Genomic DNA, 14,912 nt, shown 5'->3' with positions numbered 1-14,912 from the left:
AAAGCTTCATAACTCACGTTTTGGGAAACGTAGCCTCATTCTAAAAAATGTTTTGGAAAGATTATGAAATTCACTATCGTATTGTTTTGTTATACGTAAATATTTGCGTTTCTAAATATACATTTTCTGAAAACGTCAAAAATATGTAAAAATCGCTGACCATTATTTCAAAGCTGTGAAAAATGTACTATTTTCTGAGTATCATAAAGAAATAACACTTTATATATTGAAGAAATATAATTAAAAACTATTAGTCACCTCAAAATATTAACATGAAACCTATCAATTCATTATGTAAGAGCCTGCAGTCCCATTTTTAACAGGAAGACGAATGAATAGATTTTTAATAAATTAGCAAAATTTCACCAAGTTTTTTGTTTCTAAATGACTAAATGTCGGTCGTAAAAACGTAGAGTTGTCGACTTCAGTTCCCGCTGGTTCCCGCATAAGAAGGTTCAATCCCCAGTCACACCATTTGTTTTTAAATAGTTTTTAAAGACATTTAAAAATAGATGAACATATTATAGTAAAATAAGTACTTTGTTTTTTGCGGATGATTTTTTTATTCTATGAAAATTGTTCTTGTTCGACGTTTGAACAACCATAATTTTGAAAATAGTGTCGAGTTCGACCCTGACGTAGAAAAGATAAGTTCGCTAAAGTGAGTTAACGGTTTGTGGCGCAGTCCATTGTGGGACTTTTCTGTGCAGGGTCTTACAGCACTATTCACGGTTTATGTCGATTCCTTACTGACCCACGGGACGACGGCTGTATTGTTATTGTTTATTGACGTCATTGATGTTTGAACTCGTTGATGGATTATATGTTTTAGATCAAGTGAAAGCGCAAAAATCAGTACGCAAGTACCAAATGCCTACGTCAGGTACCAAATACGTAGGTACCAAATGCCTAAAAATACCTACCTCAGTACGTAGGTACCAAATTAAGAATATTTACGAATTAAATCGCCGTTGGCTTTAAAATAAGGTATGGCATTGAATTCTGTGGTATAAAACGGTATGCAATTGAACGTACGGACATGAGCCAAGGCAGGCCATTTGTAGGTCGTAAGATCCTTAGATAATAGTTGTATGAAGTTAATGAATACACTTAATCAGGCCACCAAAATACACGAATGACCCCATTGACGGTGTGCGAATTCGGATGCCATCTCTAATTTTATTATTTTTTTTTCTTTATTCATAAAATATATTTGAATACAGTTTTTTACATGCTTTTCGACTACCACACTAGACACATGTCCGTATTATGGTAGTCCGTATTGATGGATAGAAGAAATCAAGGAATTATACGTTTTGGACAGCATTACAGTGTCCATCATCAGGGTAGATGTGAAATCGTTGGCTAAAGGGGCCGTTCAAGTATTATGTAAGCACTATAGGGGGGCAGGGGGGTCTTTGCTTCGCTTATTTTTGATGACATGGGGGGGTGGGGGGGTCGAGATAGTGATTACGTCAGCACTGCTCAGCAGTAGTTATTTTTTTTTACACATTGGCAACCCACACATTGTCTATGTTTGAAAACCGAATACATATTCGGGGATTCCCACAAATAATTAATACGTTTAGGTACTCGCTTAAAAAACAGAATACATTAACAGAAAAATGCATATAGGTACCAATTTTTACGTAAGCATGGGAGGGGGGGGGGGTAAGGGCTTTTCTTACTTTTGGTGACAAGGGGGAAGAGGGGGTAAATAATTGTAATAAATCTGCTTACGTAATACTTGAACGGCCCCAAAGCAGGAGGTAGCGCATAATACCCCAACAATATCTACAGGGTGTATCGGCACGTACCCGACAAACATTAACCAGCTTTTCCTTAGCACATTTGGAGTAAAAAATGTTATGGGCACTTTGCTGTCCGGTTACATTTTTTTCAGTTAAAAACAAAAAATTATAAAAAAATCCACACTCCGTCACTGCAATTGGCATTGTTTCTCGTGTTTAACAGCTGTTATTAACAAGTGTGTCAAAAAGCGTCTTCGCTCTTTCATACACACTAAATAATAATAGTTAAAAATGAGACGCATGGTGCCATGCCATTTCGTTGTGATTGTAAAAGCGCGCTAATGTAGGTACGTAAGTACATTATTTAACGAAACTCGAACAAAATATTGCCAGATGGGTTTTCAAACTTTGACAAAGGATAAATCAGTCGTGACATGTGATGAAAATATGAATAGTAATTTTTTTATTAAAAAAAAATGTTCCCGGACAGCAAAGTGCCCATAACATTTTTTACTCCAAATGTGCTAAGGAATAGCTGGTTAAAGTTTGTCGGGTTCGTGCCGATACACCCTGTATATCACTACAATACCTTTGACGATGAAAATTTCAAAACATATCTGAAATTAAGGATGATTGAGTTTGTTGTACAGGTATTTGGGGTTTACTTGGAGGACCTAACGGCATTGATCCCCTGCGTACTGCTGCATCAGGGAGAAATAACTCGCAGAGTTGATATCGGCAGCACGATAACGAATAATTTCTGCTTATTAAACAGCACTCATGTCCATGTGGAACTAGCTACTGGTAATAAACTTTTCTCCCTCATTTAAAACAGGCCTCTTCCCGACCCTTGTAAATGTTTTTTTCCAATACCCTCTTCCGTAACCCACCGCACAATTTCGCTCAACCGGTGACGATGTACGTCAATATAGGTCGTCTGTTTTGCACAGCATGGACAGATGATCTCTTGTGCGGTGTCACATTAAACCTGCCTAAATGTGACTAAAACGGAAATGTTAAAAATTCTTTTCACCGGATAGATACCTACTTTAACACACAGAAATGATGTCTTTGAACTTTACACTTGACTTAGGTAAAGAAATTTCCAAATCCTTTGTTATGTCTATAGACATAATATATTTCGTCTAAAATACCAACCAATTTAAAAAAATATATATCTAGCCAGACGAACAAACATATTTACCTCATTAAACAAATAAAAAAGTTGGTCATCATTCGTCATGTAATAAGAATTCCCAAATATAAATATTATAAGTTTTGAGGTAAAGTTGCCGACAATAAATTAATCATTATTTGTGATGATATGTTATTATGAAAATAAAAGCTGTACCCCGCAGATAGAGAAACAATAGCGTGTGTTGCTTTTACGTCCAATAGATGGGGCTGTTTTTTTTTTATATAAAAGTATGTTTTAACCTGCCATAGGTGACATCTAAATAATATAGGTATGTAAAAAAAAACACGTTTTCGTGTGCAACGTTGTGTCAAAATTTCAATGAACTTTCTGAGATTTAAGATTTTGAAAAAATGAACATTTTTATTTTATATAAGATTTATGTACCCACAGGTAAATAAATTTAAAGATACCCTTGATTGTGTGCTGGATGAACATAATTAAATTTGATAATAATTTTGTTTTTATTGGGAAGCTGAAGAATGCAACAAAAGATAACATTGTCGAATGCCATGTTTTTTTTGTACTAAACATTTTTGGGATAAGAGGAGACTGTGGACGGGTTTTCCAAACAGTTCGAAAACTAACGGCGCGCAAAAAAAACATAAAAAATATCCTCTTTAATATCACGGGATGTAACTTCACTTGCATAGTTCCATTTTAAAAAATGGCCTGCGAAAGTAAGCCAAGTCTAGTAGGATGTGTACATTTAATATCATGCAAAAAGCATATTTTAATCAAATAAATTAAATAATGCCATCTATGAACATGTAGAACATAACGAGCGTCACATTTAACCTTAATCGCTTTTTTGGATTTAAAATTATTCTTTTTTTTATTTTCTCTACATATTTTCACCAGTTCCAATTTTTGAAAAATTCAAGGCCGTACAAACTTAGGTCATGAATCTAAAAAACCCTGGGTATCGATTCTTCAATTCAGGCCGCTCTCAATCGCCGTCGAAAGTACATAGATTGGTCGACGCTCTTATCTTTGAGTCTCGTCATACTTACGTACGCCAAACGTCAAGTCATTCCACTTAAACAACGAATGGGTTGAACCACTCGTTGTTCGAGTGGAATGACTTCGTCGAGGATCGAGGCCCTGGGCGGAGCTATTCGAGAACAATTTGAAGCCGCGGGGAGAGGCGGAAGATTTATGAAAAGGCCAAAACCTAGTTATAGTAGTTCAATATGCACCACTTTGCATACAAATCATGTCATACAAGATGGCTGCAGGGAATTTCCCCTCATCGCACTAACGCTCTGTCCAGGGTTTTTTAGGTCCATGACGTAGGTAGGTACCTACCCACCTATAGATATTCATAGGTCTATGGTATTCTGTCATTCTAGATTCAATGGGTATTCACAATGGAAAATTAAATATATTGTTAAATTATTTAAATGTTGTTTTATACTCAGGAATGTAGTTACTTAAAAATGAAGCAATATTAATGATTATAGAATTGCACGCATTAGAAAATCACACGAGACAAAGGTTATTCCCGCGACCGGGATTTGAACCCGGGACCTTTCGCCAACAGACGACTGCTCAATTTTAATGCCCTTCGGTAATATGTAATTGAGTGAAAAATCACATCTCACGATATAATGCTTGCATCCGCTGAACAGACAATCCCTAGAACTGTGATCTATACCGATTTGAAAGGTATTACATAAGCCCTTTCAATTTCTATACCAGACAGGGCAAGTGAATTGATTATCTGTTATATTTCGATATTTAAAAAAACATTATTTGTTTAATTTCACCAGCGGTAAGGAAAAATTGAGCTTATTTTGGGCACACGGCTACGATCACAATACACTTCTAAGGTTTTATCTTTTCAGTGCTTGCATCGCAAGAAGATTGTAGATTGATTAACTTGATAAACGGAGAAAATATTTTTTTGAAAAATGACTGCAATAAAATGAAGTGGATACTTACGTACCTGCTTGGCAAGTTACGTAATATTATGAGTTGGCAAAGATTTTTAAATATAATTGATTTTAAATTGCGTTGAAAGTTGAAACATACAACGAAGGTAGCGTATTAAGTTTTCAATAAATTTTACTGTAACGCAGAATACCGCGTTCGTTTGTTTGTCTCAGCAAAAGCTCTCGAACCGTAGGGAGATTCTAAATGGAGAAAAATGACGAATGCTAATTTATTTAGAATCTAAAATCAAGATAAAGTCAATCAAAATCAAGAATATAAAGAATGAACTTACTCTGGTGTGACTATGAAGTACCCCCTGGAGGTCTGGTAAAGGTGTCCTTGTTGAGACAATTGAGCCAAGGTATCATATACCACATCTGCTGAGGGACTCTGCATGCTGGGGAACTTCGTAGCCAGTTGTAACCTAATGTTCTCCATTGTGGCGGATTGGCCCTAAAACAAAAACAAATATCATTTCAAACCGCAACCTTCACACTTTAACTATAAATAGACATTGATGTGACGTGTTCATTGATGGTTATTTGGTTGATTATTACCTACTCACTCAGTGAACACTTGAGTGATACTTCTATCGAACCGCCACGAGTATAAACGAATTGATATTTTGAGATCAACAGTTTTCACGAATGTCATAAAAAAGGTGGTGTTGTTGGCAAAAAATATTTGAAAATCTCTTATATATTAAAACAAAAAATAACTTTGTTTACATCACTTTAACCTCTACATGTTTCATGAACAAAGTTCACCTCATCAAGTGAGCTTTGTTCATCTATACTTGCTCCTGAGCAAGGACACTGAGAAGGTGAACAAAGTTCACCTCATCAGGAGCGAGTATAGATGAACAAAGTTCACCTCACATAACACGCAGAGGTTATATATATTAAAGTGATGTAAACAAAGTTATTTGTGTTTTAATATAATAAATAATGACATCACAAAGTGATAAGCTTTCAGAAGAAATTTTCTTCGAAATTAATTTCTTATTCTAAGACATTAATGTTTTCCTGTTATATAAATAATAAACATATTTATATAATGCTTCCCTTTTGTGAGATTTTTTTATTTAGTCTAACTCACAATATTCGGCATTTAGAATCAATTATTAGTTCTCACACCCTATTACTTAAAGGATTCATTTTTAGATACATCACGTTATGGGGTTTTAGATTCTCGTCCGTGCATGATCAAATTGATATTTTTCTGCAAAATACCTTTAACATTGACCTTATTTATTCGGCTAATGCTGACAGTACATCCTGGGCCAACGTGTACAGGATCACTTGGCGTATATTGGCCGTTGCAGGCGTTGGCCGCCAACGTCGGCTGGGTACATATCAAAGTATGGCGCCAACGATGTCCAAATTTCCTTCATTAATAATATAATATTTAACAACATTCAAAGAGCTTAAAGTCACCCAAATTAAGTTTCAATTTCACCAAAACTAATAAAGATACAATACTAACAAAATCGAACATTTTAAAAATAAATTAAACCAGGAATCTACTCGCGAATGAAAGATATATTATATACTTCGAGGCCGATTACAGTAGGTACCTACACGCCTGGAGTACGAGTACCTTGGCGCGCGATGGAGTTTTTTTTTTTTTTTTTTTTTACAGTATTACCGCACAAGAGTCCCAACTGCTCCCGTCTGGAAAGGAAGTTGAGTCCATTTTTTTTATTTTTTTTTATCAATGTTCGCATTCAAACTTAAATACTGGTATTTTTTTTTTTTTTTTTAAAGTTTGTTTTCATAGTTAAATTAATTCTCAAAGTTTAAATTTTATTAAGCCCGCCAAAACGAGCGGAATCCGAGCGGTAACAGGCGGGGTGTAGTGTGACGTCATTAGAACTGTGAAAACCACGTCGCTTAAGCATTATGTATGGAAAAAAATTTAATTCTTCAACAAGGAATTCCAGTAATTTTTTTACCAATGTTAACCGTCTATTATAATTGATGTTATTAAAAAAAAAAGAAAATTGATTAAGATTTCATAGTTAAATTAATATTTTAAGTTAGAATATTTGCTTTTCACGCCCGATACGGTACTTATACGGTATCGCCGTCGTTACTTGTTGACGTTCCCCGCGCGAATTCAGGACCACCGCGCAGAAAAGTAAAGACCAAAAGTAAAATAACGGTTTACAGCCCAGTTCACTGTGAGACTTTTCTGAGCGGCCGGCGGCCTGAAGTGTATCACATGCCATGTGACATGTATAATAATAAAAACATCTAAGTTATGCAATAAACAACATATTATTATAAAGCACTATACGAATATGTATCTTTAGAAATCCATTTCATATAATAATAATAACAAATACGTACATATATTTGACAAACCCAAATAAACCTTTGGCCTATACACCTCTCTCATCTAAATCGATCATCTCTCATGTAATAGAAAGAGATGCACCATAGGTGTTCCGTTGTACGTACAAGTCACGACACATGTGACGACAGAATTCTTTCGACCAATCGTGGAGCGTATACAGTATATTGCTATTGAATGCTTTTTCAAGAACGTTTAACTAATTCTAAGAATAATAATATAGAAATATATTTATATATTTAGAATCGATATTTTTTGATCTACATGAACATATTTTTTATAAGTCAAAATATTTTTCACTCAACTTCCTTATTGGGGTATGTTGTGAGGCTGAGGGTATTGGGGAGGGGAGGGAGATGGGGAAGAGGAAGGTGAGGAAGTACCTGGCTATTCAGATCTGGTCACCAAACACGGCTAAAGCCATTTCAAGCAACGTTTCAATTCTGAATGGTGGTCTTACACCAGGGCGATACTGAGAGTATCTTCCACTCTGGAACGTGCCGCAAATATACTATATATTATTTTAATTAATTAATTGTGAAATAACACAAATTAATCAAATAAAATTTATTTGCGCACGCCGGGTTCGAACCCGCGACCTTCGGATCTGTAGTCAAAAGCGTATACCACTAGACCACGCCGGCCGTCATCGGAGTGATGCCAACCAAACAGCGGCAAACGTTTTGATAAGATGGTGAGTAATCAATTTTTAAATAATGATTTATTAAATCTACGTATATCTACACTTATATATCCAGAATCGACGTTTGCTGAAAAGTTTTTGCCAGGAGTTGAAAGCTGCATCTCTGATTTTTTGAGAGTTATAGCTAGATTGCTCAATGATTTTCCAAATATTGCTTGCTAGTATAAGAGGCCGATAACCACTCAAGCGATTGGTGTCATATACACACACTTACCATATTATTTTACGTTTTGCAAACTTGGCATAATACGTCAAAGATCGCTCTAGTGGTTAACTCCTTATTTTCCCAGACAGTCAAACAAACAGAATAACTATTAATAAGTGATACGATGTTATTTCGTTTTTATCGCACGGTAAGAATATGGTAATTGGATCCGCGAAGGGAAATCTACGGGGGCGGATTGAATTTCAGCAACAAAACTATAAATAAACCTGGATAAAATCAATACTTTATTACATGTCATTTTTACTGCTCCGATAATATTATTATCATCTACTTGCTTCATGTGGGTCATGTACATTCATTCAGATATGGGACTATCCGACATGTAAATTGCGACAAGGTAAAATAAAATATCCATTGGTTTATTATGTCACCAACAGGTTTGTGCATTTAAAGATTGCGATTTAGTGGGTATTTTTAGCTTGTGGTCTAATAACATGTAAGTGATTCCATCGTCGTATTAGCGACATAGGAATTCTTAGAAAACCTTTTTGTAAAGCAGAGTCATCTATCTTTCGTGGGTTGTGTTCAGGGCTGGATTGTTGATTATAGCATTACCCTAATGGGTAGAGATTTTATATAGTTTACAGTCAATTCGAGTCAAAAGCACTGAAGGTGGGTAAAACAAATACATTATTTAGAAAATCCATTCCTACGGCTTACAAGCTACTCCTACATGGGGTGTAGAATCCGTGTGATACCCGCCTACATTGTTTTTGTATTCGCAAATCATATTATTGGACGTGATAATAGGAATGTTGTTTCACTTTATTTTTTAATTTATTTTATTGCTGTATTTTTTAATTTATGTTCTTGTTCTTTTTAATTTGTTTCTTGCATATATTATTTTTTAATTTAATTTAATTTTTATTATTTCTATCTCATGTTTCAAAATTGTCTGTCATCAAAATTGTACCACGTACATGTAAAAGCCCTCTAGGCGTTAAATAAATAAATAAACAAACAATACAAGAACTAATTCTTACCGGGAAGCACAATATCACGATATTCTCTATGCGAAAAATGGGGTCATTGTTTAAAATTATAAGAAAAGTTTTATTTTACAATAAAACATCTATTTTTAAATGTTTTAAAACTTTATGACATTTTTTTCGTATTTTAACTGCGATTTCAGAGATTTTATATGTCCTCGTGTGTGTACGTGATTGCCACCAAAAGTGAGTATGTATGACAACGAGTCTATCTACCGAGGTTTAGCTCGATCGGATGTCAGGAAGTTGGTTAATTTTCTCATCCAAGATTTGATTTCATTCGTTACCGAAAACACGAATTCAAATAAATATGATATCATCTATGTGATCCATTGATGTATTATACTCTATGATGTGATCAGATATTTTTATGAAATAGAATTTAAGTTCATGAGCTATTTTATCATTTGCTACTGGTAGAAAGTTCATTAGGTAATGTATAATATTATTAAATACACGTGTATTGAGAGTTGATACAATGTTTAGTTTACACTAACATTGATAGATGAGTATTTTATTTCGGAATAGTGTTTTGTGTTGATTTAGGCCACAAATAAAATTTGGGTTAATATTAGTGTGCGTTGAATGCTGTACCTATAAATTTTACATTTTACATAACATTTTGGCTGTGTTTTGGTAAAACCCTTCAAGCTATATTTTTGGTAATGTTACTTTTCAGTGGATTTCTATAGAATAGCCGCAAAGTACAACATAGTAAAGTATTTTTTGCCGATTAATACATGATCAATATTCAAAACTAGATTTATGCCCACAATTATTTTTTGGTTATTTTGAGAAAACTTTACATGAAATTTACCAATCCTCGAGTTTCTTTTAATTTATTATAAACTGAAATGAAATATTTTAAGTCAAAATTTAAAAAAAGACACTCATATAAACTTCAAAATTTTAAATTTGATTTCTGAAGCTTAAAATTTTTATTTTCATCGTCTCGTTTATAGTTTTCGTTTTGTGGCTTGAAGGGTTTTACCATACCACTGTCGATTTCAATTTAAATTTTGTACTGTACGTACCTATTATTTTTTTAAAGTGAAATTATTATATTCTCCACCAGGTTCGTTCCCTGAGTTATAGTAGGTACCGCCCGGTAAAAACCCATAATTCAAAAAAGAATCTGTTTAAAATGGTAATAGCCGTGTCTACTGTTTGGACCAGATCTTAAAAGTCAAGTACATCCCAATTTTCATCTTCATCCTTTCCCAATTCCCGTCAGCCTCACATCAAATCACAATTATGGATGCCATAATACTACTGGTTCAGTAAACGGAGAAAAATGACTACTTCTTTTTTATCAAGATAAAAATGTAGATAAACTCAAGATAGTCATTCAGAATATATCTGAACACGTGATCACGCAGGTGTCCTTGTCCGAATAAATATAATGGAGGAGATGCGAAAATGCTTTCTTCCTCATAACATATTCATGGTTTACTAATAGTTTGTTATGAAATTTGTCAAATCCTTCGTTTTTTCGGTCTCTAGTCCCGTTTTTAACAGGAAAAAGAATAATTTGAACAGATTTAAAATAAACTTATCAGTGAGTAGGTATGATTTAAGATTTTCACGGCCAAAAGTATTTTTGTTATTTGTTTTTGGGGTGTTATGCCGTTTTGAGATAACTCCTTAGTAATGTAGGCGGAGAGAGGTCGGCCAATCATTCTACAACCAGAAATATTCTTTACTTAATGCCTGCTCGCTACTGTATATCTGCCCTGATGATGGACACTCCAATGCTGTCCGAAACGTTGGCTAAAGAAAGAGTTAGCGCAACACGGCATAACACCCCATAAACAAATAACAAAAATTATCAGTAAGTATTTCTTTTCAGTAAGTTTTCTCCGTGTACAAAGGCATCTACCACGAAAAAACAAATTAAAAAATATAATAATGTGGCAGCTGTGATGTTTGTCAAAATTGTCTAAACTCATTCTGAAAGAGAAAGGGGCCTTTTTGGCCCAGAGCTCTGTATGCCATTATATCAAAAAGCCAAAAAGAAGAAAACAAAATATTCTCGTTTTTTCTTCAAAATTTTCCAAAATCTTTTGCAGTTAGTCTAGGATTCTTAGTTAATTCAAATACAAAATAATGATGCTGATATTCTCACCTGTGCAGTTATATCCATGATAACGTCACACAGGGCCTCTGGCAGTGGCGTGAACTGGCCTTGGTAAGCGGGGGTCACAATGCAGTCGTCAATGTCACCTGTTCATTCAAAAAGTCACCATTAGTCACCTCACAACAACACATCACTTAATTAATTGTGCTCATTATCATATACATGGCTTACATTTAAATATTGGAATAGTTGCTAAGTTAGCATAAATAATTAGTGTGAAACAATGGGATAAATGTTTAGGTAGAAAATAAAACTACTCGTTACAAAAAAAGTATTTTTTCTCACACTGAAAACACTGTGTTATTGTTTTTTGGAAAACAAATCGGCTTATCAAAAATATTACACTAACAAAAGGGTGCGATGTGTTCGAATTACAAAAAAAAAGAAAAATAATGTCAAATTTCATATCTACATAGGAAGGTATATTATGTATAAAATTTTGTGTGGTGGGATTCAATATTTTTTTTAATTATTAGTAGTAAATGGTACTTAATTTAAAAATGCGGATAAATGAAGAAAACAGTGCCAAGAAAAGGCGTATTTTGATGAGACTGTAATTGTAGACGATTCAGGACCCATGGTTCTGTTACTAGATTCGAAACTCAAAGTACAGAGTCAAAACATTAGAAGAGCACATATTAGAGTGCTTAGACGATGTACGAATGTGAACAAAACACAACAGATTTGTGTGGCGTTTCAACCTCACTGCCTACCCTTACAAAACAATTTAATAAATGGTTAAAATCTGATTGGTTTTTATAAGGTTATGTTTTTTTGGTTTAGTTTTGTTATCATAAAAAAGAATGCATGCATGGTGATCAATTATACCGGTTTTCCAAATAATTGACATCACTTTGTGTAGATCTTTGCTATTTATATTGGTCCAGATATGGTTTAAACAATATGGAGTGTGACCTTTTATTTCTCTTGTATTTTTGTTTATACATGATATGAAATTATGTTCAGTCATACATTTTATATAATCATTCTTTTTATTATTTATGATGTTTTCATTAATATTAAGATTAAAATCTCCTGCAATAAAGCATAGCTTATTTTTAAATTTTGGCAGTACCTATGTGTTTAAGATTATTAATAAACGAAATAATGTTCGACCCAAATAAATTATTTAACGTTGCGTTTTTTATTGTAAATACGACAAAATAATTCCAATTGCTCACAACCGTCCGGAATCAGTGGGACTATGGCATCCCTATTCACTCTTGGGGTAAGTTGTGAGGCTGATGGAAATGGGAAAGGGAAGGAGCTTGGGAAGTGGAAGGTTGACCTAGCTATTCAGATCTGGTCACCAAACACGGCTGAAGCCATTTCAAGCAAATATAATATAGGGTTTGATAATATATCGTAAAATAAAAATTAAATATATGTATATGTATTTGTATGCCTTTCTTGAAATAATTGAGTTTTTATGCGGAAAAAACTATTTATTCATATTCACTTTTTGTGTGTACGGGCGCAAACAAATAATTCGTCTTAAGGCGAAGCTTTTAATGCTAAATCACTATTTTGATTAATATTTACAACGAATTGGTGTACATTATGAATACCAAAAAATATGATTTAGATAAATTTAAGGTTTTCCTGTCGTTTCGCTTGAGTAAGACACAAATAAATAAATTACTAAATAAAAAATTTAAATGTAAACTACTAAAAAAATATTTTTTCAATAGAAATATATGAACGCGTAAAGAAAACAACTTAAAAAATATATATTATTATAGCTAAGATTATCTGTGACAGTTTCACTTGATTAACTTTTTTGCTTTCTTATAAAATTATTTACAAAATATATAAAAACCAGTTTTGTGCTTGATATCAAATGTTTCTAGACTTTATGTCAATCAATTTTAATGCATATTACCTACAATATAAGGTATACCAAGAATATACACATTTTTGGCTTGTAGCTAACCCTTAATAATATAGAGCGTAAATATGTATTAAAATGTGTATTTTCATAAAATAATTAGATTAACGCCGTATTTGAATGCGTAGATTATAAGGTACGTTACGTTTACCCTCAAGTGTTTATTTGTACTAATTTAGAGATTGATGGCTTTCTTTGCTTAATTGGTTTAAAAGACACGGCGCAGTAAATGGACATCATAAAAAGTGGAAGTGATCTAAACATAGTAAAACTCTAAACAAGTCCAACTGGTGTTTATTAATGACGATATCCGTTACTTCTTTTAGATTGTACCTACTTAATCACACACTGGAGCTGGTATAAACACATAAAAACGTGTATTCGTGTATTGACTCTTGAGAGAAGAACTTTATTTGAAAAAATCTCCCAAAATGATTAACACGAATTTGAAAACTAGTAGTGTGAAAAATTGAACGGAAATTGCAGAAATTTCTCTGTTTTCTTTTGGACTAGAGATATATAACATTGATTCAGGTGGTCTCTGGCTGTGCAATGGGTAATGCATCGAGTTCTAATACCACTACAGGAATAGATTTAGGGGTCGTCCATACAAGGCATCCCACAGTAAGGGAAGGTAAGAAAGTAATTAAAAATCAGGCCGACCATTGGTGAAAAATAATGATGAGGGAGGGTAATTTCTTCCAAAAGTCATGTTTTAATTTTGAAGTAAAAAAACAATTTTTCAAAACTCATCAGCCCACGATGGAAATGGGTTTGGGATCTAAAAATATTTGCTTTAACTAAAGAATACTAGACTAAAACTGCGCAATTACATGATGCCAGAACTCTTCGAGAGTTGTTTCGCTGTTTCATTCCATCAGATCGCTGCTTTAAAGTTAATGAGACATGAACCTTAAAGGCCCTGGACACAGCATTATTGTAATTTTGTATGAATGACTTTGAAGCCAAATCTAGGGTGATAGAAAATTGCCTGGCAGCCATCTTGTATGAAAAGTGGTAGAAATTGAACTATTTTAATTTTATTAATAGAATTATTGATTTAAATTTTATTATTAAAATAATTCTGTTCATCTTTCTACACATTTAGGATGGGTTGTTTCGGAAAATTTGAACAATTCATCAAATTTCTACGTTCATTTTCGGGTTCTGTGAAAGTCCAATTCAAGTTCTGTTATTATATCATTATAGGCTAGTTGCTTGACAAAACTGAAATAAAAACAGAACTTGAAAAAATCTTTCACAGTACTTGAAAACGAACGTTGAAATTTGATGAATTGTTCAAATTCTCCGAAACAACCCGTCCTTAGTATTTTTGTTAATATTACTCACACCTATATCATTAGTAAGGATTGAACAATCATTTAGATCAGTCATACTCAACCTGCGGCCCGCGGGCCGCATGCTGCGCGCCAAGCTATTTTGTGCGGCCCTCAATACATTTAATATCAGGAACATGGTTTACAAAATCTGGCATTCTATATCACGTTAATTTGAGATTAATTGCAACTTTGACGTACAGACATTGAAACCCGAAGAGGATTGTCGTTGTCGTGTCAACTTCAGATCTGGTATAAGAGTGTTGATACTGCACACGCTAGATCTATCTCCAAAAAACAAATTTTGCTCGTGGCAACACATACATTTTTGACAGCTCCAAAGTTAAATGCGTCACAGTCACAGTGTTGCCAAAAAAACGGGGGTGGTGGGTTTCA

At 33.8% G+C, this 14,912-nt stretch overlaps 1 protein-coding gene across 1 annotated transcript in view; it reads right to left on the bottom strand.

Moving 5' to 3' along the window:
* The window catches only part of ko (Stork-head domain-containing protein knockout), a 114,755-nt gene that overhangs the window by 8,965 nt on the left and 90,878 nt on the right, over positions 1-14,912 (bottom strand). The window contains exons 4-5 of the mRNA XM_089633394.1: positions 11,280-11,377; positions 5,174-5,334 (exon numbers count right to left, since the gene is read on the bottom strand). Of these exons, the coding sequence (XP_089489520.1) occupies positions 5,174-5,334; positions 11,280-11,377 (259 nt within the window). The remainder of the gene's footprint in view (positions 1-5,173; positions 5,335-11,279; positions 11,378-14,912) is intronic.

This window comes from Hesperophylax consimilis, chromosome 1 (assembly GCF_061612785.1).
Source record: "Hesperophylax consimilis isolate HC1 chromosome 1, BYU_Hcon_1.0, whole genome shotgun sequence".
Classification (NCBI taxonomy): domain Eukaryota; kingdom Metazoa; phylum Arthropoda; class Insecta; order Trichoptera; family Limnephilidae; genus Hesperophylax; species Hesperophylax consimilis.
The sequence above is the reverse complement of the archived record's forward strand: the minus strand, read 5'-3'. Positions and strand labels throughout refer to the sequence as shown.